Raw genomic sequence first — 22,143 nt, forward strand, 5'->3', positions numbered from 1 at the left:
ATGTTTCTTATTTTAGTTAAATGACAGTCTGTTGATATGAGGGCCTGTGGATAAAGCTTTACAACACCTGCAGGAAGGTAGGTGGGCATATAGACTGAAATCAAGCGAGATATGAGGTGTGTGTGTGGATCATTATTTGTATGTTGGAGTAATATATTGATTGAACATTTTCAACGTCCGTTTGGTTTTCCTTCAAGTTACCATTTTTGCCCCACAACAGATGAGGCAGAACATGTTCCAGGAGGGGCTCTACCATGTGTTTTTTAAGGAGACACCCTCACCCCACCCACTGACCCAGGTTACCAATCAAGTAGAGCTAAACAATGCCAGGATACATCGTTGGTTTGGAGCTGTGGTTAATACCAGACTCTTAGTCACTGGGGTGAGATGCTACAATCGTGTGCTTGTCCGTACTATGGGCTAAACCATTAAACGAGCTGCCTGCTTCATACCATGTCTTTCCCCTCAGGTGGTTCAAGTCCTCAGTGGCTTAGCTTGCATATTAACCACAGTCACCCATGCATGTGTGAGCTACAACTGTTCTGTCTCCATGACAGCACCAGTGTGGTCAAGCCTGCTTGTGAGTCCACATCTGCCTCGGTTGATACACACTCTACTGTGCAAATGTTTAAGTCAGAAACAAAATTAAAACCTGCGTCATGACCGTTTATGTTGTTATAGTATGTGGCCTCTGGTTTTCTGGCAATGGAGGTTCAGAGGAAAGCTAATAAAATAAAGGTAGTATCTTGTTTAAGAATTTTCTTATGCAACTTTTTTTTTTTGCTTATGCTATTAACCACCTCACATACGTTTGTATTAACAATAAACAGATCATCACCCTGATGGGTCTGAACATTTTCAGTCTGCTATTTGGATTTTCTGCTCTCCTGGCCAACAGCTTCTGGTCCACACAGCCTGTGATACTTGCCACTAACCAACAGGTAATGCTGTAGTACTAGAAATACGTTTTGATCTGTGTTTACAACACTGCAATTCTATAAGAGCTTTTTGTGTTTAAGGTTTCGTTATGCCTACAGTACATATCCAGAGAGCGGAAGTCTAGCTGTTGTAAAAGCACATGTAACCTTTCCTCAGTCTCACACTTTCCTTCCCCCTCCTCACCAGCGTGCTGGCTCATATGTTGCAAAGGGGAGCTCCATAGCATTTACTGTACAGTGTTCTCTGGCTTCAATCTACATACTTTTTCTGTCCTGGAGGGGCCTGCGTCGCTACAGTCCTCCCTACATTCAGGCCTACAGCCGAGTCTCACAGGTAATTATAATATGATAAGATACACAGAATCAAGAAAAACATGTTCAGTTTTCAGTCTGGATAGTAGATTGTAGAGTTAAATGTGTTTTTTTTTTTTTGCTCTTATTTTGGCAGGATCCCGATGAAACCAATGGGCCGCTGCTGGAACAAGGGGAATTTAGTCTGTAAATCACAAAAATCTAAACGCTAAATGTTCTAGACACACTCCTCTTTGCAGAGCTTTTGTAAACTATGTTACTGTTATTAACCAGACTATATGAACTGCTTGCACAATTCTGATTTAAGAACATTTGAGAATTTATTTCATATCTCCTGACTGACTCAGTATCACTTCTCCTTTGTGATTCTCAAAAACATGAAATTCACTTGTCCCATTTCACCCAAGCAAAGAAGCGCATCAGCTAACTTAAAAGCCACAGAAGTGAACTTCATGTTAAACACATAATGGTGTCTATAGAGGACCACAATGACTTACAAAAGTGCAATTTGTTATTAAAGTTTAATGCCAATTTCACTATTGTAGAAGGTTGTAGTACAATAAATATGATACAGCAAATCAGTCACATGTTTAAAAATCTATTGTGCAGGTTTGTTGATAAAACAAAGCTATATAAATTTAGCAGAACTTTGTGAAAACTGAAATTACAGCTATCATCAGTCTCCATCCTAATTTTCTCAGACAGTGCCAATGCCGTCTGTCCAACACTAGAGGGCAGCACTGCCATAGGTTTTCCTTGATTATGGCATTAATCACGTGCTTGCCCATTGTTAACTCAGGATCAATCACACTTTTTAAAATCTGTTCAAAAAGTAACTAAGTACATTTACTCAAGTATTGTCCTTAAGCACACTTTTGAGGTATCTGTACTTTGCTTATTTTCATCTTGTTACTTCATACTTTGGCTCCACTACATTTTAGACGCAACTATTGTAATTTTTACTCCACATTTATTTTAGAACTTTACTAGTTAGTTTTATAATCATAAGATCTCATTGATCTGTGGTGAAAATTCACAAGCTACCTGCAATAATTCATAATAAATGCATATAAGCCAGTTAAAACTAGCTTTCACTTTACCAGCTGCAACGTTAAATGTGATTTACACAACGATGCATCAGTAATTATAATACAATAATATGATATACAGGAATGTGAAATGTGCCATTCTGCATACTGAGTACTTTTACTTTTAGTACTTCAAGTATGTTATGATGCTAATACTTTTACTTAAGTAACATTTTGAATGCAGGACTTTTACTTGTAACAAAGTATTTTTACACTGTTGTATTGCTACTGTTACTTGAGGATCTGAGTACTAAAGTGTACCTTAAAGGTAACTGTGACTACTGGGAGAAGTCCAGTAGTGTCCGGTTGTCTTCCTCCACTTTAGCCTTCTCATCTTCATATCGTCTTGGTTACAGTGATGGCTGTCGAAGGAAAGCCATATGTGTAGTCTTTAGATACGATGCAAATGATTTCAAACAGACCCTCGACCTCCACAGTGTTAATAGGCCTGCGAGCTGTAGCCACCCATTGACCTATCACTGTTGAAGGTTTGTTGCTTGTCCAGGTGTCTCCTTTGTGTCTCCTTTGTGTCTCCTGTGTTCCTGGCCAGCTAGTGGACGCACTCCGGTGGTAACTCAGTTCACATCGACTGTAAATACAAATAACTCTGGTCTTATCAAGAGAACCATACGGCAGGGGGTTAAAGCTGAACTTGGCAGCCTAAAGACCCTTTTCTTTATCAATTTCCGCTTCCCGATTTCCCAAACAATGGGGAGGGCCGAGGGCCAATCAACGAATGTGTGTGCGATAATCGCGCGTCAAAAAATTTGTGGGATAGAGGAATTTGCACTGACTCGCTATTATCGCGTTAACTTGGACAGCCCTAAAGAATAGTCTATTAAATTATTTTGTTTCATGTTACAGACATGACCTTTGAACGAGTGATGCCTATTTTTGTGCGAGAACAGTATGATCTGTTGAATGTGGAATAAGTGCTATCATAATTAACAGTTTTAATCTAATGATCACTGAGGTAAATAGATGTTCTTATTCGGTAAGTTGGAACTGATCTCTTTAAGTCTTGTACTGATCCAAATGTCCAGAGCACATTTTCACTGAGCTAAATTGGAGTGTGAATGTCTCACTTTAACTGGAACCTTTATCCTAACTTAACCTAGAATTAACACTTATTCCTTAACTTAATCCTCAAAGTCATAAGTCACAAGACATAAAATAATGTGATAATATTGCAAAAATGTCTTCATTTTCATTGTCTTAAACTAAAACTGGTCCTTATAAAGATACATTTTCAATAGTACGCAGTACACAGTGAAGAGTGTGTGGTGTGTTCGACTGTTTAAATGATGGAGGATTTCATTAAGAATATAAAGCGAGGCTATACACCTCTCCTATAGCACACACTCACTCACACAGACTTGTACAAGTGAACAAACTCACATAGCAGCTAGTTTCTCATGGCATGTCTGGCTAACCGCTTCCAGCTGTTGCCTGGTTGGAAAGCCACTATGGGAACATACCAAATACAAAGAAAAACACAGGACTCATTAATAAACTGACACCGAAGAATAATATAAGAAAGCAGGATGGTGAGGCTGGGTATCGTCACAGAAAGTGGCAACAGATATCTCTGATAGAAACCATGTTTTTGTGTGGTAAAGTATCACAGCTACTGTTTGTGTGTGTGCATTTGTAAGATTTGTAGGTAGTGTTTCTTAAATGTACATGTTAGGTTGCACACACAGTCCATTTGTTTAGATGTCAGCATCTCCTGCCCGTACACTCGAATGATTCATTTACACAAAGAAAAACTGTTCAGTGTGATCTGAGTTTGCAGCCAAGTGTGTGAGAGTGGCATTCAAATCAAAAATGAAAGGACAGGCGTATGCACATGCCTTTTTTATGAGTAGCCGTTTGATCTTGTCTTGCGCTGTTGTTTATCTTCCTTTTCACATATCCCCCTTCCCATCTCTTGGAGGGCCACAGTGTAAGAGGGAAGTGACTGAGGACTGGACGTGATGACTACATGTGGGAATTCCCTTTTATAAAGCTTGCTGCTTCTCTGACCTTTGAGCTGAATGGCCTGGAAGGATCTGATCTGAGCCAGCTGCGAGTGAATCAGCTTTTGTCGAAAACACAAACAAACAAACAAAAAAGGCATAATCTTGAGAACATTCATCAATAATTTATTTTTCTTACTCTCAAGAACCACCACAACTTCTCATCTTGAAAATTCATCATCAATTTCCAACGACACAGTTTTGAAAAATGTAAAGTTACTATACAAATTTTTAATAGAAAAAAAGAATAAATTAACTGTGGAACTTAGATTTTTTTAAAAACCAATTCCACATTTTTCTACAACACCTTTAATGTATTGTTACAGTTGAATCGAGTTTACATGCTCTATTGTCTGTAGGGGATGTGTTCTACTATTAAACTGTCTGTTAAAATAAGTTTCATTTTGCAGAACTGGCATTGAATTTATTGATAAAAATGAAGAAATGTCTAGCTCCTACGTGACAAAGCAGTAACTGGTCATTTTGTAGCACCTGTAAGGGTTATAACAATGTCAAAAACATAAAAATAAAGTAAAACAAAATAAAAAACAATACTGGTTCATATAAAATGGAAGATTGTTAAAACAATGAATGTGAATGTTAAAACCCCTGACAAAACCTTTCAGTGTCCCTCCGTACATACAGGAAAAGACTGATAAAGAGTTAGTTCATTTCTCTTGGAGTATTACAAAAACCTCAAACATTTCTATGGAGCACAGAAAATATGGTTTGTTTGGAACTACAGAGGGAAGGGACATCACACTTTATCATAGCTGGCTCAGAGGATGGAGATTACCACATGGTCAAATGAGACATTCTGGGAGTGGACGGCACTATAGAGCAAGACGAGCTGATGCTAGTTGAGAGGAATCGGATGCTGGACGTCTTTATTTGTTATTGGATCTGCACAGCTTGCATGGGCTTGTGCCGTTAGGACACAGAATCTGGGCAGACTTTCAGTACAAAAAGCAGAGCCAGACTTTAACAAACTATGAATTTCTAGTTGATTGTAATCAGGCAGCACTAGTTCCTATCCTGGGTAAAACCTGTCAACTCTGAACAGGCATATAGGAATAATTGGAGAACCAACAACACATGACAGCATGAGAGTATGCTGAACTTTCTTTGTCTAGAAAGAGACAGATTACAACAACTGACGTCAGTGCATAAAGGAAACAACACAATGAGGGACAGGGAAAGATGTGTACCATTCCTCCCATGCCATACAACTTGATATACCATTGTTTCAGACATAATGGTGGTATGAAAATGAAAAAAAAAAAAACTCAGCTTATTTACCTTGCTGGGATGTAGAATCAGTCATAATCTTGGTAAAATTAACATCTGATTAATGCAGATTTTGTGCAACTAAAAACAAATGGTAAACATTATTCTACCACCTACACATTTGACAGGGGGAGATGATAGAAACTGATTCAGGGGCAGCTAAAACATGCAGAGTTCTGCTTCCTTCATACAAAACCAGGTGTGCTTTTCTAACCCTGTTCTGAATCTCTGATTGTTGATTAGGATGTATGGGAAAGTAATTCCCTCCATTTTAAAAGATTAAAGAATTCTTTTCAGTTCTGGTTTCTGGTTATGGCTTCTCTTCTGCCCTGACAGTGGGGTATTAATTGTTATCAACCTGAAATTCATTTAACACCTTCTCTGTGATTCTAATTCCTTCTTATACACTTTGATACAATGCCTTATTAAAATGTTGAAAGTGGAAAATTAGAACCTACTAACAGTAACTCCAGCCCTCATTGACACCCTCATGTTGTGCTTTAAGACCAAAGTGACTGAACAATTCCCCCTGATATCGAATTATAAAGGAGTGTGTAGTGTCTTCTGGCTACTCTGGCTTGCTGCTGTTTTATAGCATGGCTATAGACCGTGTGAGTTTAGCAGTAGCTTGAGGGAGTTGGTGTTTCAGAATTACAGTACAAATGTAAAGCACCAACATATTTGGCACTGATATATTAGTAGTAATACGTGCCCATAAATGCAAGTGTTGTGACTGTCAGTGTGCAGTGAGTTCAGACTGTGTGTTCAGTCAGGATGCCCCTGTCATGCTGAAGTGATGGACAGGAAAATGAGAAAACATGATGCTGCAAAGGCATACACAGCATGGTGAGAACCAGCACAGAGCCGTGACCAAAAGACAAGAGGAGACACTAGTGATAAAAATAGTGATTCACTGTGGAGATTTAGCCTCAACCACAAGTAATGCCAACAGATTAGCCAACTATCGTTTACTTTGATGAAGATGACAAATATTAAAAGATGGAATGAAACGTTGCAGTAACTGTGACTGTATGCAGCCGCATTAACAAATGGTAGCCCAACCTGACCCCCCAGTGCTCTGGCTCAAGTACTGTTCACAGTCCAATATGTGGCCAAACAGTTATGGACAGAAATCTTGTAAAGACCAAAGACTTTAAATAAATACAGATAATGAAGTCACTGAAATAAGCATCGCTTAGTGCCAAACCCAACAAACACAACTCCACCTTCTCCCTATGATGCGCTAATGATCCTTTACTTCAAGCATCACAAGGGAGAAAACATGGCGCACTCTGGAGATTCAAACCAGTTCATACATGTGTACAATGTTTGTTATTGCTATAGTCCTTATCAATATTCCACAAAGTCCCAAAAACCATCCTGATATTGTCACTGTGAATTCACTATCAGTTGACTGACAGTCACTTTGCTGCAGTAGCACCAGCCAAGGGACCCTGGTGTGACCAGTCTATCCAGTACTCGTCTTTGGTTGTGGATTAAACTGAGAGGAACTGAATTTTTCATCCAAAAAGTTTGTTGATCCAGATTTTTTGAAAAGTCTGTTTCGTCTTCATTTTTATAAATACATAGGGAGAAACAAACAAACAAAAAAAGTCAAACACTGATGGAAATGATTAAATCCAACACAGTTCATTTGGGCAATGAGTTTTTAAATTGGTGGCTCAAAATCCAGCAGGTATCCTGTGATTGGCTGGCAGTGCACTGGAGTCAGTAAGATTAGGGGACCAAAGAGAAGTAATGAAACAAATTTTGAATGGCTGATATTGGCTTTGTTGAATTTGAGTTGTGTGTCAAACTTTTTTTGTGCTCTCTCTTTCCATTGCTTCTTCCCCTTTGCCCTGTTGCTCATGTGTTGCAGAAGGTGAATAAAGAACAGGCTCTGTGGTGCTGTAGGGCAACATTTCAGCAGCTGAGGGGCACTTCTCAGTCTGTCCTGCAAAATTAGCCTTTATCAGAGTGTGTCCAGCTGAGCTGTGACAGAAGGGGTGCAATACAGAGGTTGTGAGATGCATGGAGGGCAGGATTTAGAAAGGAAGGGGGCTCATGTCTAGTCTGCCAGTCTGGTCAGTACAGGACTTTTTGTAGGTCTTCGAGGATGAGGTTGTTGGTTGTTGATGGGTAGTAGTGAGGGACAGTGGAGAGGCAGTAGGAGAGGGCAATGTGTCTTTCCTGGGCCCCTATAGTAAGGTCTCAGACCAGGGTTCCAGGTTTGGCCTTGTCATGTCCGTACCACTGCACATCTGCCAGCTCTGAACACAGGGGGCTGCTCAGAAAACAGCTGTCGCTGAAAGACCTGTGCAGGAAGAGATACCAGGATCACATGACATCTCAAAACAGCTTTCTATTTCAAAAGGTACATTTATGAAACCTACTATCATAATTACTATCATCTACATGGTTTCAAGTGGTCATCTGCTCCTGAGATTGTTTCTTTGTTAAAGAATGTTCTCACTTAAAAGACATACAGCACATGGTTAAGTATTTCTATTAGTAAATCCTGTATAAGCCACAGTGTCAGTGTCACAGAGAGAACACAGAGCAGGGTGCATGCAGAGCTCAGATACAGATGTAGCCAGAGTAGGAGTACATGACACACATACCTCCACCATCAAAGAGTAAGAAATGATTGTCAGCCCCCCACAGTTGATGATATAAATAACTAGCAAACATGTTGCATAAGTTCATCATGCTTTTAGAGTAATGTTTGGACAGATTTCAACTATAAGTACACGTGGTACTGCTGTCACATTTTGCGCTTCAAGATTATTATCTTGTAAAATCTGCTTATGCTGCTGCTGCATCTTCCCAACAGTACACTTTAGATTTAGACAACTAGGAGGCCAAGACAACAGAAAGTACCTCTATGCATCAGAGCTGGGCTGAGGGGGAGACTGACAGACGTCCTCAGTAGAAGAGTTGTCTGCTGTACCTCTAAACCAGGAGAGAGGATACACACACAAGGAAAGGAAGGTTAGTATAGATAGAAAAAACAGACAGGAAAGAAATTACAATATTAGGTAATAAAATTGTTTTCAATAAGAATAAATCAATTAGAGGTTGTGAGAAATGACATGAAAAACAGAAAGAAAGTGAAGAAACAAAGAACAAAGGTGGAGTGAGTGAACCCGAAATGAATGACAAGCCAAGAGTGATATAATTTGACTGGAAGGAGGACAGGGTTTGAAATAGATGTTAACCCAAAACCACATTAGAATCACCCTTGATGATTATTTTAATAGTAAAAAACACATCAGCTGACACAGACAGAACAGACAGTCAAACCTTGTGACCTGTTAGAGGGAGCTTTTGGACAAAGACAGTGAAAATAGAGTCCAAGATGCTGTTTGCCCTAGGTTAAGGTTCTCAGCTTAAAATCTTGTCACCCTGTTCAGCTGCTTTTGTGTGTGGTGGTATGACTCTTACCCACTCTGCCAGCTGAGGATGTGTTGCGGGCTACAGGGGGGTGTGGGTGTGGCTGCATGTTCACTGGAGGGTGTCATACTCCTTTGGCTGTGAGGGGATGCAGCTAAGGGAAAAGCTGACAGTTAGTCAAAAATAAGATACAATGCATGCAGCATGAGACAAATGTGCTATATATATAATTTGCCATTGGCACTGCCAAAAATCATATAACACAAAAGTCTCACTGTTGTAGTAGGCAGTGCATCAATATCATAATGAAAAGGTCATGAGTTTGAGCCTCATAAGGGGAACTTTCCTTAGCAACAAAGTTTCAGTTATGCTTCACTTATGAAAATAAGGGGATGTGCACTCAAAGTCAGAAAGACCATTTGCCTGAGGGGCACTGACACATAAAAATCACATGATAGGAGAATAAAATGTACAAGGCTCGATAAAGCATTAGGCGGAGTTTCACTTATGCTTCACATATGGGAATAAGGGATGAGGACTCGAAGTTACAAAGACGTTTGCCTCATGGGTGCTGGCGCATGAAATCTAATAGAGTAGCAACACACACAAGCCTCGTTGGCGCAGTAGGCAGCGCGTCAGTCTCATAATCTGAAGGCCGTGAGTTCAAACCTCACACGAGGCATTTGGCTTTGTAAAAGAGCTTGAGTCTTTTTTTGGCTATGCGACTAGGAGGAGGTGGTGTCAGAGTCACAAAAACCAGTTGTGTCGGGGTGCTCCCACAGAAAACTATCAGCATAAGCAAGTCATGCTGGCGCAGCATGTCACCCTCATTTATTAAAGGTTGTAAATTTGATCCCCTTACAGGGCGCTTCATTTTGCAACAGAGTTTCAGTTATGCTTCACATAAGGGAATAAGGGATGAGGACTCGGAGTTACAAAGACCGTTTGCCTCATGGGTGCTGGCGCATGAAACGTAATATAGTAACAACATTTGGCTTTGTAAAGGATCTTGAGTCTTTCTTTTAATATGGGACTAGGAGGATGTGGGCTCAGAGTCACAAAAATCGGTTGCATCAGAGGTGCTTTCTAAAATGAACATTAATTGCTATAAACTTTTAATGAACAAAGTATTTGTTAAACTAAACATGGACAACCTAAGGCTTTTTTTCAATCACAGTGTTGATTGTCATTTAGGTTTTAATGTAAACAAATAAAGAAGACCCACCTGGCGAGCCCTTGGCGAGTGTTCCTACTCTACTTCCTCGGCCATGTACCAGAGTGCCTTGCTGTGAACCTGTCTCAGAGGAAGTGGACCCCGAACGTGAGTGACTCCTCTCCTTCAGGCTCCCTGAGGACCTTTGGTACCAGCACCGTAGTTCTTCAGACACTGCTGCCCTCCCACCTCCCCCTCCACCCTCTCGCCCCAGTGACGGAGTCCGTACAATCTGAGAGCGAGATGGTGTGAGTCTGCCAGTCCCCTCTCCTCCCTCCTCTCCCCCCCATGCCTCTTTGTAAAGTCCCCCAGCCGTGTAGGAGCTGGAGGTCTTGAACTGGGCCTTCACACTGTAGTGGCCCTCCTGATCGCTCTCCAGGCTGCGAACCACCACGGGGTTGGGGCTGCCCTCCACATATAGTGGGTACTCCTTGATGCGGTATTGGGAGGAGGGCTGGCTCTGGCTGTGAAGGTAAACGCCATGGTGTCCCCCTCCCATCCCAGCTCCTCCTGAGCCTCCACCAGAGCCATTCTTAGCTGCCAGGTTTGGCATGGAGCCAGAGTTAGAGGAACCCAGGTGACCTGCAGACCTGAAGAAAGAACATGGAACACTATAAAGCTCAGAGAACCTTTATTTCTTTATAGATATTATAAAGGAGCTGTGTCTTCCTTTGCATCTTCCCCACCCTTACCTGTGCCTTTGCCTTTGCCTCTGCCTGGCTTTAGAGGGCGAGTCTTCTCCCAGAGTAGAGTAGTTGGGATTGCTACCAGGGGGTCCACCAGAGGGGTAGTAATGCTCTGAGCTGCTTTGGCTGGTGCAGGATGAGCAGTCATCCAGTGGGTCAGAACCATTGGAGCTGCGCCCTGGTCCCAGGAAGAAGTCAGGGCTGCCTAGTGTTCCCAGGGTATGCGGGTGTACGTCAGGGTCAGGAGCTAACAGCTTGCCCTGGGACTCAAGGCTGGAGCTCCGGTTTCTAAAGTGCTGAGCGAGACTGTGCAGACGTGTGGGACTGATGTCCACTGACCTGTAAAATAAAGAATCACAAGAAAAGATCAACGTATGTGCTGAGCTGCAAAGGAAACACATAATTAACTGTAATTTTAATAGTGATTTATTTTACAATAAAACAACTTTAACATTCTACACATGGTACCTGGATATGGGCGTTTTAAAGACTTGTCATTATTGGGCACAGTTATATAATCTGTTATGCTGACCAGAGCGATATGGGGTTTGACTAACCATTGAACAACTGATGGTTTAATGACTGACCTAGTGGAATGTACATAGTGTGGGGTCCTGGTCCTCAGGTCCGGGGTCGATGGCATGCTGGACTGAGAATTCCACTGAGGGAGGTTCCTGATGGGGCTGTTCTGCAGTGAGTTACTACCTCCTGCTTCTGCACTGCCAGAGCTTGGGAAACGCCTGTGACTTCACAAGGGTGCAATAAATGCATAATTTATTCATCCATCCAGGTGAGATTGGGCACAAGGAGAGGTACACCCTGGACAGGTCACCAGTCTATCACTCACTGACACTCACACTCACTCCTACAGGCAATTTAGAGTCACCTGTCAACCTAATCTGCATGTCTTTTGAAGGAAGCCAGAGTACCCCAGGATGCAAACTCTGCACAGAAAGACCCCAGGTCGACTAGGGTTAAAACCTGGAACCTTCTTGCTGCTGACACTCACACTCACTCCTACAGGCAATTTAGAGTCACCTGTCAACCTAATCTGCATGTCTTTTGAAGGAAGCCAGAGTACCCCAGGATGCAAACTCTGCACAGAAAGACCCCAGGTCGACTAGGGTTAAAACCTGGAACCTTCTTGCTGTGATGCAACAGTGCTAACTACTCTGCCACCATGCTGCCCTATAAAATATAAGGTGTGTGTGTGTGTGTGTGTGTGTGTGTGTGTGTGTATACATATATATATATTGTCTGTATATAAACACACACACCCCTTTAACATAGGCGCAATCAGCCTGCATTTGAGACATCCATGTAATACTGCTGTCACTCTTTGTGACTTCTCTGTAATTGTAGTTCTACACACATTACTGCAAATTTTACTGTTACATTTTTCATGACTAAACTATATCTTTATTGTGCTTGTTGTTGCTTAACAGTTGACAAAACCAATTATGGCCAGCTTCACACATATATGTCAATATACCATTGCTCAATTATAAAAGGCTAGTTAAGATTAACTTCCTCATACCTGGAGTGAGAGGATCGTTTCTTGACTTTTTCATAGGGCTCATCTAGTGAAGATTCACTCCACATCTTGGGTTTGATGGGTGATTTATCATAGTCTGAGCGTGTGTAGTGCAGGTGTCGCAGGCCATCCAAGGACTGCGGTGGAGGCGGTCGACTGTGAGATGGTGGCCGTGGAGGAAGGCCCTTATGAGGCGATGCGACTGGTGAGAAGGTGGGGGTACCTGTAACCTGAGGATCATCTGAAATTAAAATAAAATCAAGAATTAAAGATAGAGTAAATTTAATTTGACCATTATCATGAGCTACACAGAGAGCACAAAATATCAGTGAGATATTGCTCAGATATCTGGGAATAATGTGAATGACTGAGGCTCACCATCATCCAAGACCAGTGCATCAGACAGTGAGCTGTCTTCAGAACCAATATTGGCTTCTGTATGTCAAAAAAACAAAACCAAGAGATTGGAGATTGTACAAAGGTTTACAAATCTTTTGTTGTATAAACAAGCACCATGTTGGATCTTGTCACCCCCACTATCCAAAGTGTAGACTTCTTTTGCCACTCTTAACAGTACCAGAAAGATACTGCTGTATGTGGTGGCAACTACAAATAATAGAATGAAAGACACTTGATAATAATTTGGATTTTCTGTAGTGAGTGGGAGTATATTGGTACCTTCTATTATAAGCGATGCCCTCTGTGTAGGCTTCTTGCCAGAGCGGACACGGTACTCATTGATTGAGTTCTCAATTTCCTGAAGCTTCTTCAGTGCATTCAGATAAGAAGTCTTCCTCTGTTTCTTCAGCTTCTTACTGTTCACGTGAGGATCGCTGGCAAGACGCCTGGCTGCCTCTGTAATCTGGGACTGAATGGCAAACTCCCGCTCCAACCGCTCCAGCTCCTCTTCCTAGGATAAGCGTACACACAAACACGAGTGCAAACTTTGAGCAACACAAAAAGCACAAAGATAATGGACTGACTTGCAGTTTTACCAACAGCATTCTATACACAGTCCAAGAACAACAAGACACAGTTTGCAGAGTGTAACTCTCCCATGCAACGTATTTAGTTTGACACAGACACGCAGCATTGCCAGAGAAAACACACTCAGGAAATAATTTATCTGTGCTGCAGCCCTGGATTTTCTCACTGCTGGATGGTCTCTGTTGAGACACTCTGTCACCCAATAATAACGCCTCTCCATCAATCCATTCTCTATACATCTCCTTAGATTTGGGGAGCCAGGGCTATTAGGTGAACCAAGTAAAACATACACCCTCAGGCTGCAAATGTACTGCATATTGAATATATATTTACTGCCCTGTGAAATGTGTAGATACATACTGGAATACTCAGTGTAGTATACTGCTGAATAGTATAGTATAGCAAAAATTGTGAATGTTTTTACATGTTGAAAAAAATTCCTGTGACACACACTGAGTACAGCCTTCGTGTAACATGTACCTTCATATATCAGAGCACACACATGATTATACTTGCCTCCAGACAGAAAGAATGGTGATGTACATGTTTGGGTTAGCTGACTTCTGAGGAATCCCTCTCGCTAACAGCTCTTTCACACCACTGCCAGAGCGGCTTCTGTTTCAGTGTGTAAGTTTAAGGTGTTCAGTTTAAATTAAGAAATGTCTTTCTGCTTGCAAGGCAGTTTTGTGATATTGTGTCCCTGGATTCTTTTCAAAGCATACAACCTCAGCAACACACACCCACAGACAGCACATGTCTGCACACATCGACGCAAACACAATCCTACTATCACCACTTCCTGTGGTGATAGGGATGCTGCCAGGCTATTTTTAGTTCTGCTGCTCAGGAAAAGCTACCCACAGCACAGAAAGACAGCATGACAAAGAGGCAGTATAACTACATTACAAGGTCCAAGACATGGTTTTTCAATGTTATCAGTTTCCTTTGCTTACTTAAAGGTGTAGTGTGCAAGATCTAGAAGGATTTATTAGAAGAAATGGGCTATAGTATGCTTAATTATGTTCTTATTGATGTGTAATCACCAGAAAATGAGTCTAGTTGTGTTTTCTTTAACTTAGAATGAGCCTTTTATATCTACATCGGAGCGGGTTCCCTATCATGGAAGCCACCATGTTGAGCCACCATGTTTTTTACAGTAGCCCAGAATGGACAAACCACACACTGGCTCTAGATTGCGAATTTCATGTTTTCACATTTGGAGTAATGATTTGTAGATGCTTGGAAGACAACGAAGAAGTAGCATTAAAAGAGGATGCACTGTCATGAGTTTAAAAACTATAATTTGAAGAAATTGAGGAACATATACTTTGACACACAAGAAAAGGGAAGACAGCGTGAATTCCTGTTGTCAAAGAAGCAAAGACATGAAGAAACTGGACAGACGAGAGGTGTGGCATTTCCCAAATGTTAACCCTTGATGAGGGGCAAATGTTTCCAGAATGACGCCAATGTCGTCCCTTTTCTGCTGGACAGGTAATTTGGCCAAACAAGTACAGTTAGCCTAAATGCAAGTCTTTGTTTGATAATTGTTGTGACCCGGCTGTGACACAAGTATGAGAGCTTTGCTGAACGTTGCAATCTGCAACCTCACCGCTACCTCACTAAATCTCACACACTGCACCTTTAACAGAGACGTAGAGATCAGCTAAATTATCACAATGTCAATCATTTTACAATACATTTTGAGAATATTAGGTATATGGTTTTAAATGATGTTAATCCTGAACAACTTTTGATTTGCACTTAGTTGTTAAACACCAGTTACAAATAATGCCTATAGATGACCTTCACCTCTCCCTTAGGAAGAATTTTCTGCTCATCCAGTTTGAAGGCGGTACCAATCTTTCGTCTCACTATGGGTGGTTCCTCTCCTGGATCCAGAGGATATTCCTTAGGAAGCTTTCCTGTCAGCTCCTGGAAAATTCAAGGGAGGGGCAGAGAAATAATGTTAGAAAGGAAGAACTAGAAAGTATTTTGGTTTTCAAAATGTTTGCAGATTTTCTCATACCGCCTCTCTGATGCAGATACTCTTGAGTTCCTCCAGCCTCTGTCTTAGTGTTTCCTCCAGAGCTTCCTGCCTGGCCCTCAGTGCTGCCAGCATGTCCTTTTTAGCTGTCTGGGAGCTGTCTGATTCCTGAGAGCCTGTGGAGATAGACAACACGTAATGTGAGGGCAGGAGTCAGTCACATACAGTTTGTATGTGTTTGGAGTGGTGGGGACGTCTTCTGAGGCAGATTGTGGAGGGGAGGGAGAAATTGTAAGTGTACCTGTTAGCCTCACAGGATGTTTGCAGGAAAATGAATGGAACATTTCGATAAGGAAACTGAGGTTCAGTGGTGTGTTTGTGCGAGAATGTGACTTTTCAATGAAAGGGCAGTTTAGGACAAAGTGTGTGACGCACAATCTCCAAGGCCCTGAGACAGTGCCAGTCTTGTCTGCAACATGCCTTGTTGAATACTACACATACACTCTGTCACTCACACATTCTCTTATTCTCTGTTGATCTCTCACTGACCCTGTGCAGTCCATTGTGTGGCCAAATGTAGCAACAATACTGCTGAAACTGTTGTGACAGAATGAAACATTAAATGGCTCTTTATTGTTACAAAATACATTATATATAAGATCAGTGTTTCTACATCTACTGTTTTACAAACTTTAGCAACCTAACTAAGGGAGTTTTTCTTCCTCACTGTCAGCTCAAGGGGGATTGGTTGGGGTTTTCTCTATACTGATGCAAATAATAACATCTAGACCTTACTATGTAGTGTGCTGAGATGACTTTTGTTGTGAAATAAATCTGAATTGAATTGAATTGGATTTGAACTGTTCTAACCACTAAAATATATTCAGAATAGTGTCTTAACTGATGATGAACAGTCACACCATAATTTCCAGACTATAAGCCGCACCCACTAAATGTAAGACGAAAAAACATGTTGTACATAGCCGCAGGTGTCCACGTTGTAAACATGAGATATTTCGTCAGCCAGATCGATCGCCTGTAACTTGAAGTGGCATCATATGCATTTCATCACGTGTTGTCCATGATGAGGGTGTGTGCATGAAGCGACAAAGGTAGAGGCTTATAGTCCAGAAAGTACGGTATTTCTGAAGCACTTCATTTCTAACCATGAAGAGCTTGATTAGATTAATTCTTTAATCTAGATATGGCTGTTAGAATGACCACTATGAGACACAGATGCGCTGGCTGGCAAAGAGAGAAGGTGCATGGATGTGACGCTGCAGCTACTGTGACATGTTTATGTTGCTGTGCAGAGATGGATCATGAAATCAGCACAATGACACAACATAAAGGAAACAAGCGACAAGCCACCGATAGATTTAATGCTGTATGATATTGGGTGATGGCGGAAGTACTGGAGAGAAAATGGAGATTAGGAGATCAGTGAAGAGATAAAGGGAATGGATTAGAGAGGAAGGGGGAGATACAAAGTAAAGGAACACATGCTTGACATACAACTGATTCTGATTATTTTGAAAAGGTGACGGTAATTCTGTCCAGTCCATTTTTGTAGTTCTCTGTGGAATGTATCTGATTAGGCTTTTTTTCTCTACTTTTTTGTGTTGTTCAATGCAAACAAAAGAATTAAACACAAGAATACCAAAGAATTTGTGATTGCAACAATTTTCTGGGAGAAGTGATGCATTATCTGACAGAAATGCAGAGTACCAATAGTTTTGGTCATGACTGTATATATACAGAGAAAAGAGCAGTTAAGGAAGAAAAAGTTCTAATCAGGAAGCTATGGACAGATATTGAAGCACATAGTATTTGGTTTAGTGCATGCCATGTTGTAAGTCACTAATGCAACAGTTGCTACCCAGGTAACAGTACTTGTGTTTCTTATCAGCTCTATTATTGCACTTTTCCAGCATACATCTTACACAGCTGTTTGGGTTTAAAAGGGTATTTTACTCTTTAATTTTATTGCATGTACACATATTCCTGTCATTGTTTAAAAGGCCATGACAAAGATGTATATACTGACCTGCTGCCCTTTTCATTCACTCACCCACTAAATATAGAGGGGACAAGGGCCTCTGGAGGATGACTCTGTGTGACATGTAGGTGGGAGTGGTGCTCTATACATACAGATAGAGATTGAGTGGGGTGTATGTACAGTACAAGTGTGAGAACAGTCAGCAGAGAATCAGTGGCCTCTTTCCAGAAGCAGCTGTTTCTGTCTCTCTAGAGGTCAACAAGACAAACACAAAGACACACACAGGCACACTGACCTGAGGAGAGCAGACTGCCACTGCTGCCACTGATAATCTTGCCCTTGCTGCCCATATTGGCTAGTTTGGAGGTCTTCAGTGTACCTGTTTCTGTAAGGTCTATGGCAATCTCACTCAAACTTCGCGCTGCATGGATCTTTGACTGGATAGACAAGAATGAAGAGGCTTTGTCAAAACACATCAACAATTTAATTACAACACAAGTACTGACACTGTTTACAGACTTAATGTATGTGGTCAGTGGTGTGTTTTGACTCAGCATCAGGCGGGACTGACAGACCTTGCTCTGCTTGCGGTCCAGGTAGAACTGGTGTTGGCTGATGGCCATGGCCCAGATGGACTTGATGAGGGCAGGACAAGCGTACCAGGTATGCACAGCGATGCCACTATGACCAAACGTCCTTCTTGTCACCGACGCCCTACAGTTGGAGCGGACACAAGGCCTCCTTATATATGCTGAATACAAAAGATGGCTACACATTTAAATGTGTGAGTCCCATCCAATTACTCCAGCACCACTGCTACTCTCAATAAAATACTCCTGCTGCTGCTTTTAGGAAGGAGAAAAAACATTGGAAGCCTGAGAGAGCAAACCTGACAGACATTTTTTGCAAAGCCACACACGATGTTCCATATTGTTTATTCATCCTTATTTAAACACACATCTGTAGCTGAGTTACAGATCAGCTCACCCTAATGACAGCTTCCTTTAAAGAAAATGCCACTGCTCTCTGTTTCACCCTGCCTGTCTCTTTTTCTCCAAATCCCTCTCTCCCTCTGCCTGTAGAATAACACATCACATATATAGCCATGTTAAATAAACACAAGAGAGGTCACTTCCTCTGCAAAACAGCTATCGCTCAGTCATCTATCCTTCTGTGGTCAACTATCAAGGGTTTACCCTGTACACGTTTGAGAGAGACCACATGTGTTTGTGCATACATGTGGCTGCACAAGTGTGTTAATAATCAGCCTATCAGTCTGTGTCAGGCTCCACTGGGACATCCCCAATATTTTGCTCCATTGCCAAGACAAATGCTGCAACCATTACTGAATTAGATTCCAATCTCTCCTTTTCTGCACTGCACTGTATATAGTTTCAATCTTAAGACATTCACAAATGGCACAGTGGTAATATGCAGTAAATGCTATTCAAATGTGTCCACAACTGAGGGAAAATTGTATCACTTCCAAATATTAGCTGGTGAGAATTCCATCACAGCAATAACAATCAATCACTATCATAGGGCCAGTATGTGATAATTATCATCCAACTGATGAAGAAGATAATCAGACACTGCAGCAAGTTGACAAAAATCTACAGTCAGCTTAAATTCGTGATATAAATTTACCTCCTGGGGTCATGAACTTCCACAGAAAACTTTTTCTCCCTGAAGTAGAGATTCTCCAGCTGACGCCATTGGAACACCTGAGGTTTAGGAGAAACACATTCTTCAGTGTTGCTCACAAAAAGACATGCTCCATATTAAATTCACAGTCTTCCCTTCTCTGCGTTTTTCAACTTGTTTTGAAAGAAAATGCAATGGATAAGGAGGAGGAAGAAAGAAAAACTGAAGAAGCCAATGAAGAGGAGGAGTTAGGAACATAGAAGGAGGTGGAGGGAGATATGAGGACCTAGTCTGGAGTTCTCTGATCAGGTCCAGACCAGGCAGTCCACAGCAGATCCTTGCGCTGGATGACCTCACTCTGGAGAAAGACAGTGTAAGAGGTGGGAGGCTTTCTTTCCTTTGCTGGGCTTTTCTTTATTCCTCCCCTTTATGAACTATCAGCTTCTCTTTAAATGAAGCCAAATCCAGCTGGGTAAAAAAGTTTCCCCCAAGACGAACTCCACAGCATGTGTGGATCTTAAATCCTCCAAGATGCAGGGGAACAGAAAATGCTCAGATGCCGGGTGTTCGCCATCTGTAGGCCTACACATGTGTGTGTTGGAGAGAAAATGTGTAAAGTTTCCTCCTCTCCTGGAGCTTTCCTGGGTGGGTTAAGGAGGGAGGGGGCGTTTATGTTTCCCCTCCTCCTGACCCCTCCCACTTCCCTCAGGGACTGCGCTTCCTGCTCTGGGCTCTGCGGTTGGGAGGTGTGTGTGTTTGTAATGAGAGGTCAGGGGAGGAGTGTCGAAGGGGGAAAAGCAGCTTTCTGTGGCCCCAACAACTGGAGTGCCCTCACTTTGTTTAGTCAGACCTCTGTGTACGCACACACACATTCACAAAGTCTGAGTCTGGTTCTTGTTAGAGACAGAGCAGAGTGTATTTGAGATCACAAGAGGGCCTGCATCTATCAGCTGGAGTAGATATACAAGCACGCACACACACAAAGCTCTGATTTACACTGACCAGCTATCAGTGAGGAATGTAAAATGATGCTTCAGATACTAACAAACAGGAGAAAATACATAAAATAGAAGACATAGCTATGACAGTATAAAGGAGGAAATGAGGAGAAAGGGAGCTAAGGGAGGAACTGGTCACAGCCCAGGAATTTTAACAGCCTGGGAAAACAATGAATGGAGGGATGAAAGGGAGGAAAGGGAAGGAGGGGGAGAAATATGGAAAAAAGTATATAAACACAGCCTAATATATGTATTTATGTACTGTACAGTATGTGTGTGTAAGTGGGTCCACTAGCATGAACAAAACAAACCAGTGCCCTTATCAGAACTCTCGCTGTACCTTACATTTTCAATGGAGTGTGAAGTGCAAATGTAGCATGGTGCTAAATATAGCAGACAGGGTAGATAGTGAGAGGGTGCTTGTGTGAAAGAGAGAGAGAGAGAGTGTGTGTGTGTGTGTGTGTGCGCGCTGGCTACATGTGGGACAGAATTTATGGAGATAAGATAGGTGTTTGCAACTATGTTCTAGCACGAGACCACTAAAGCTGCAATTCTGCTTGTTGACTTTGATGTTTCAGGATAAGCTGTGTATGTACAGTACATACTGTATGTGGTGCAAACAGAATGTTGACACCAGTCACATGATTGTACGACGAGAAATATAGCCAGTCTAGAGTAAAATTAGACATTTTTGTTATGATTCTGTGCTGATTCAAAAAGTGTTCCAGTCTACTGTAAGTCTACTGTATTAACAAAAACTTTGTAGTCTTTGTCTGACTGTGAATGGCTTGAAAATCTGATTAAAAATGCTGACAGTTTTTGTTACTAGGGCGAGGGCTGTGTACTACTTATGTATGTGTTTGCTACAGTATAAACCCTGTTCTCTTTTTGAAACACTCGCACACAATGCACAAATGCACACAAGCAAAGGAAGTGACATAAAAGACTGGGCGCTCATGTGCAGAGACCCACATCTGTCTAATAATGTCTGCGCATACATTCATTACAGATGAAAAGGTCACATCTGATAATGTGTAAGGACCTTTTCTTCAGAGCAGTGGACACCCTGAGGACTAGGGGAAAAATAGAAGCTTAAAATATCATAGGTTAGTACAACAGTGAGGCCAGGTTTTATTCTTTTCTAGAATTAGACCCGAAGGTCCCAAAGAGTATTGTTTCAACCATGGGTGAGTTTTGCTGTGCAATACTATATTCACTAGTTGCCATGGAGTTGTAGACACACTCTAGGGCTACTTCCTGTTGTGAGTGTTTTTGCTGTGGTATTTTGAAGGTGTGACATTTATGGAAAAACTATATGAAACTGACAGATGTTGAAGAATGTTAGTGGGTGTGTAGAAAAACTGCACTAATTTGCAGCGAGTTGCATGTGAGGTGACATTAATTTAACCCACAGTTTATAGACCCTATAATCTCTGCCATAATGAGCCAGAACTCACTAATAAAGCATTAGTATGGTGTGTGGTTGGGCTGTAAACCCATTCCTGTACAAACGCTATATGAATCTGCATGTGGCCTTTGGTAAGTAGAGGGGAGAAAGTATTTTAACATCCTCAAATAAACATGGAGGGTGTGGTAGATGGACTTCATTTAGAAACAACAGGACCTCCCTTTGTAAAAAGACTAATTAAATACAACCGCCTACAATACACACCTATTCTACAGCACAACTTGAAGTCACTTATCAATGAAAACAAAGTTTATGCTGAAAGCATAAACCATTTTTATTGTGAAAAAAGACAGTAATTAGCTGAAAATATCTTATAATTAAATGTTCTGCCTCCACCTACTGAAAACCTGAGCACTGACAAGCTAGTGATTATACTCTGAGTCAGTGGTTACTGGTACAGGATGGGTTGAATGACTGACTAATCACAAAATCAACTGCTCTTCCTCTGATTTGTTGAAACAAAGAGATGACTCCCAACACAACATATGGAAAGCTCCTCATGACCTCTCCGAACATCTCTTCCTGTGAAAGACTAAAGAGCTTTAGAATGGAGCTTTTCTCTGCCTTATCAGTAAACAAAAGTGAACCCCA

At 41.5% G+C, this 22,143-nt stretch overlaps 2 protein-coding genes and 1 non-coding gene across 6 annotated transcripts in view; 2 read left to right on the forward strand and 1 right to left on the reverse strand.

Moving 5' to 3' along the window:
- The first annotated feature begins 19 nt into the window (after positions 1 to 19).
- On the forward strand, positions 20 to 1,440 carry tmem253 (transmembrane protein 253). Its single transcript, XM_020613741.1, has 7 exons — positions 20 to 77; positions 221 to 382; positions 470 to 580; positions 682 to 738; positions 831 to 941; positions 1,126 to 1,272; positions 1,387 to 1,440. The coding sequence occupies exons 2-7, from the start codon at positions 221 to 223 to the stop codon at positions 1,438 to 1,440; spliced, it is 642 nt and encodes a 213-aa protein (XP_020469397.1). The 5' UTR covers positions 20 to 77.
- Positions 1,441 to 4,474: 3,034 nt separating this feature from the next.
- frmd4a (FERM domain containing 4A) overlaps positions 4,475 to 22,143 on the reverse strand; it is a 63,877-nt gene continuing 46,208 nt past the window's right edge. Inside the window, exons 1-14 of one of the 4 annotated variants that reach the window (XM_020611393.1) lie at positions 18,430 to 18,537; positions 18,018 to 18,156; positions 17,738 to 17,879; positions 15,486 to 15,619; positions 15,269 to 15,391; positions 13,148 to 13,379; positions 12,848 to 12,904; positions 12,473 to 12,710; positions 11,523 to 11,681; positions 10,942 to 11,274; positions 10,262 to 10,839; positions 9,088 to 9,190; positions 8,524 to 8,595; positions 7,872 to 7,957 (exon numbers count right to left, since the gene is read on the reverse strand). In XM_020611393.1, the coding sequence (XP_020467049.1) occupies positions 8,526 to 8,595; positions 9,088 to 9,190; positions 10,262 to 10,839; positions 10,942 to 11,274; positions 11,523 to 11,681; positions 12,473 to 12,710; positions 12,848 to 12,904; positions 13,148 to 13,379; positions 15,269 to 15,391; positions 15,486 to 15,619; positions 17,738 to 17,879; positions 18,018 to 18,065 (2,217 nt within the window). In that variant the 5' untranslated portion in view covers positions 18,066 to 18,156; positions 18,430 to 18,537 and the 3' untranslated portion in view covers positions 7,872 to 7,957; positions 8,524 to 8,525. Of the gene's footprint in view, positions 7,958 to 8,523; positions 8,596 to 9,087; positions 9,191 to 10,261; positions 10,840 to 10,941; positions 11,275 to 11,522; positions 11,682 to 12,472; positions 12,711 to 12,847; positions 12,905 to 13,147; positions 13,380 to 15,268; positions 15,392 to 15,485; positions 15,620 to 17,737; positions 17,880 to 18,017; positions 18,160 to 18,429; positions 18,539 to 19,089; positions 19,199 to 22,143 lie in introns of those variants that run through there. The other 3 variants (XM_020611413.1, XM_020611404.1, XM_020611386.1) reach the window with 3 other exon arrangements.
- trnam-cau (transfer RNA methionine (anticodon CAU)) lies at positions 9,646 to 9,718 on the forward strand. The gene has a single exon. It is a non-coding gene; the product is annotated as a tRNA-Met (tRNA).

The sequence above is a fragment of the Monopterus albus genome, unplaced genomic scaffold, assembly GCF_001952655.1.
Source record: "Monopterus albus unplaced genomic scaffold, M_albus_1.0 scaffold5.1, whole genome shotgun sequence".
Classification (NCBI taxonomy): domain Eukaryota; kingdom Metazoa; phylum Chordata; class Actinopteri; order Synbranchiformes; family Synbranchidae; genus Monopterus; species Monopterus albus.

Bases quoted from the DNA above. Each gene is read 5' to 3' on its own strand.
- tmem253 (XM_020613741.1), top strand. From the start codon at position 221: ATGAGGCAGAACATGTTCCAGGAGGGGCTCTACCATGTGTTTTTTAAG. The intron at 581-681 runs GTGAGTCCACAT...ATGTTGTTATAG, and splicing joins CAGTGTGGTCAAGCCTGCTT to TATGTGGCCTCTGGTTTTCT. The intron at 739-830 runs GTAGTATCTTGT...AACAATAAACAG, and splicing joins GGAAAGCTAATAAAATAAAG to ATCATCACCCTGATGGGTCT.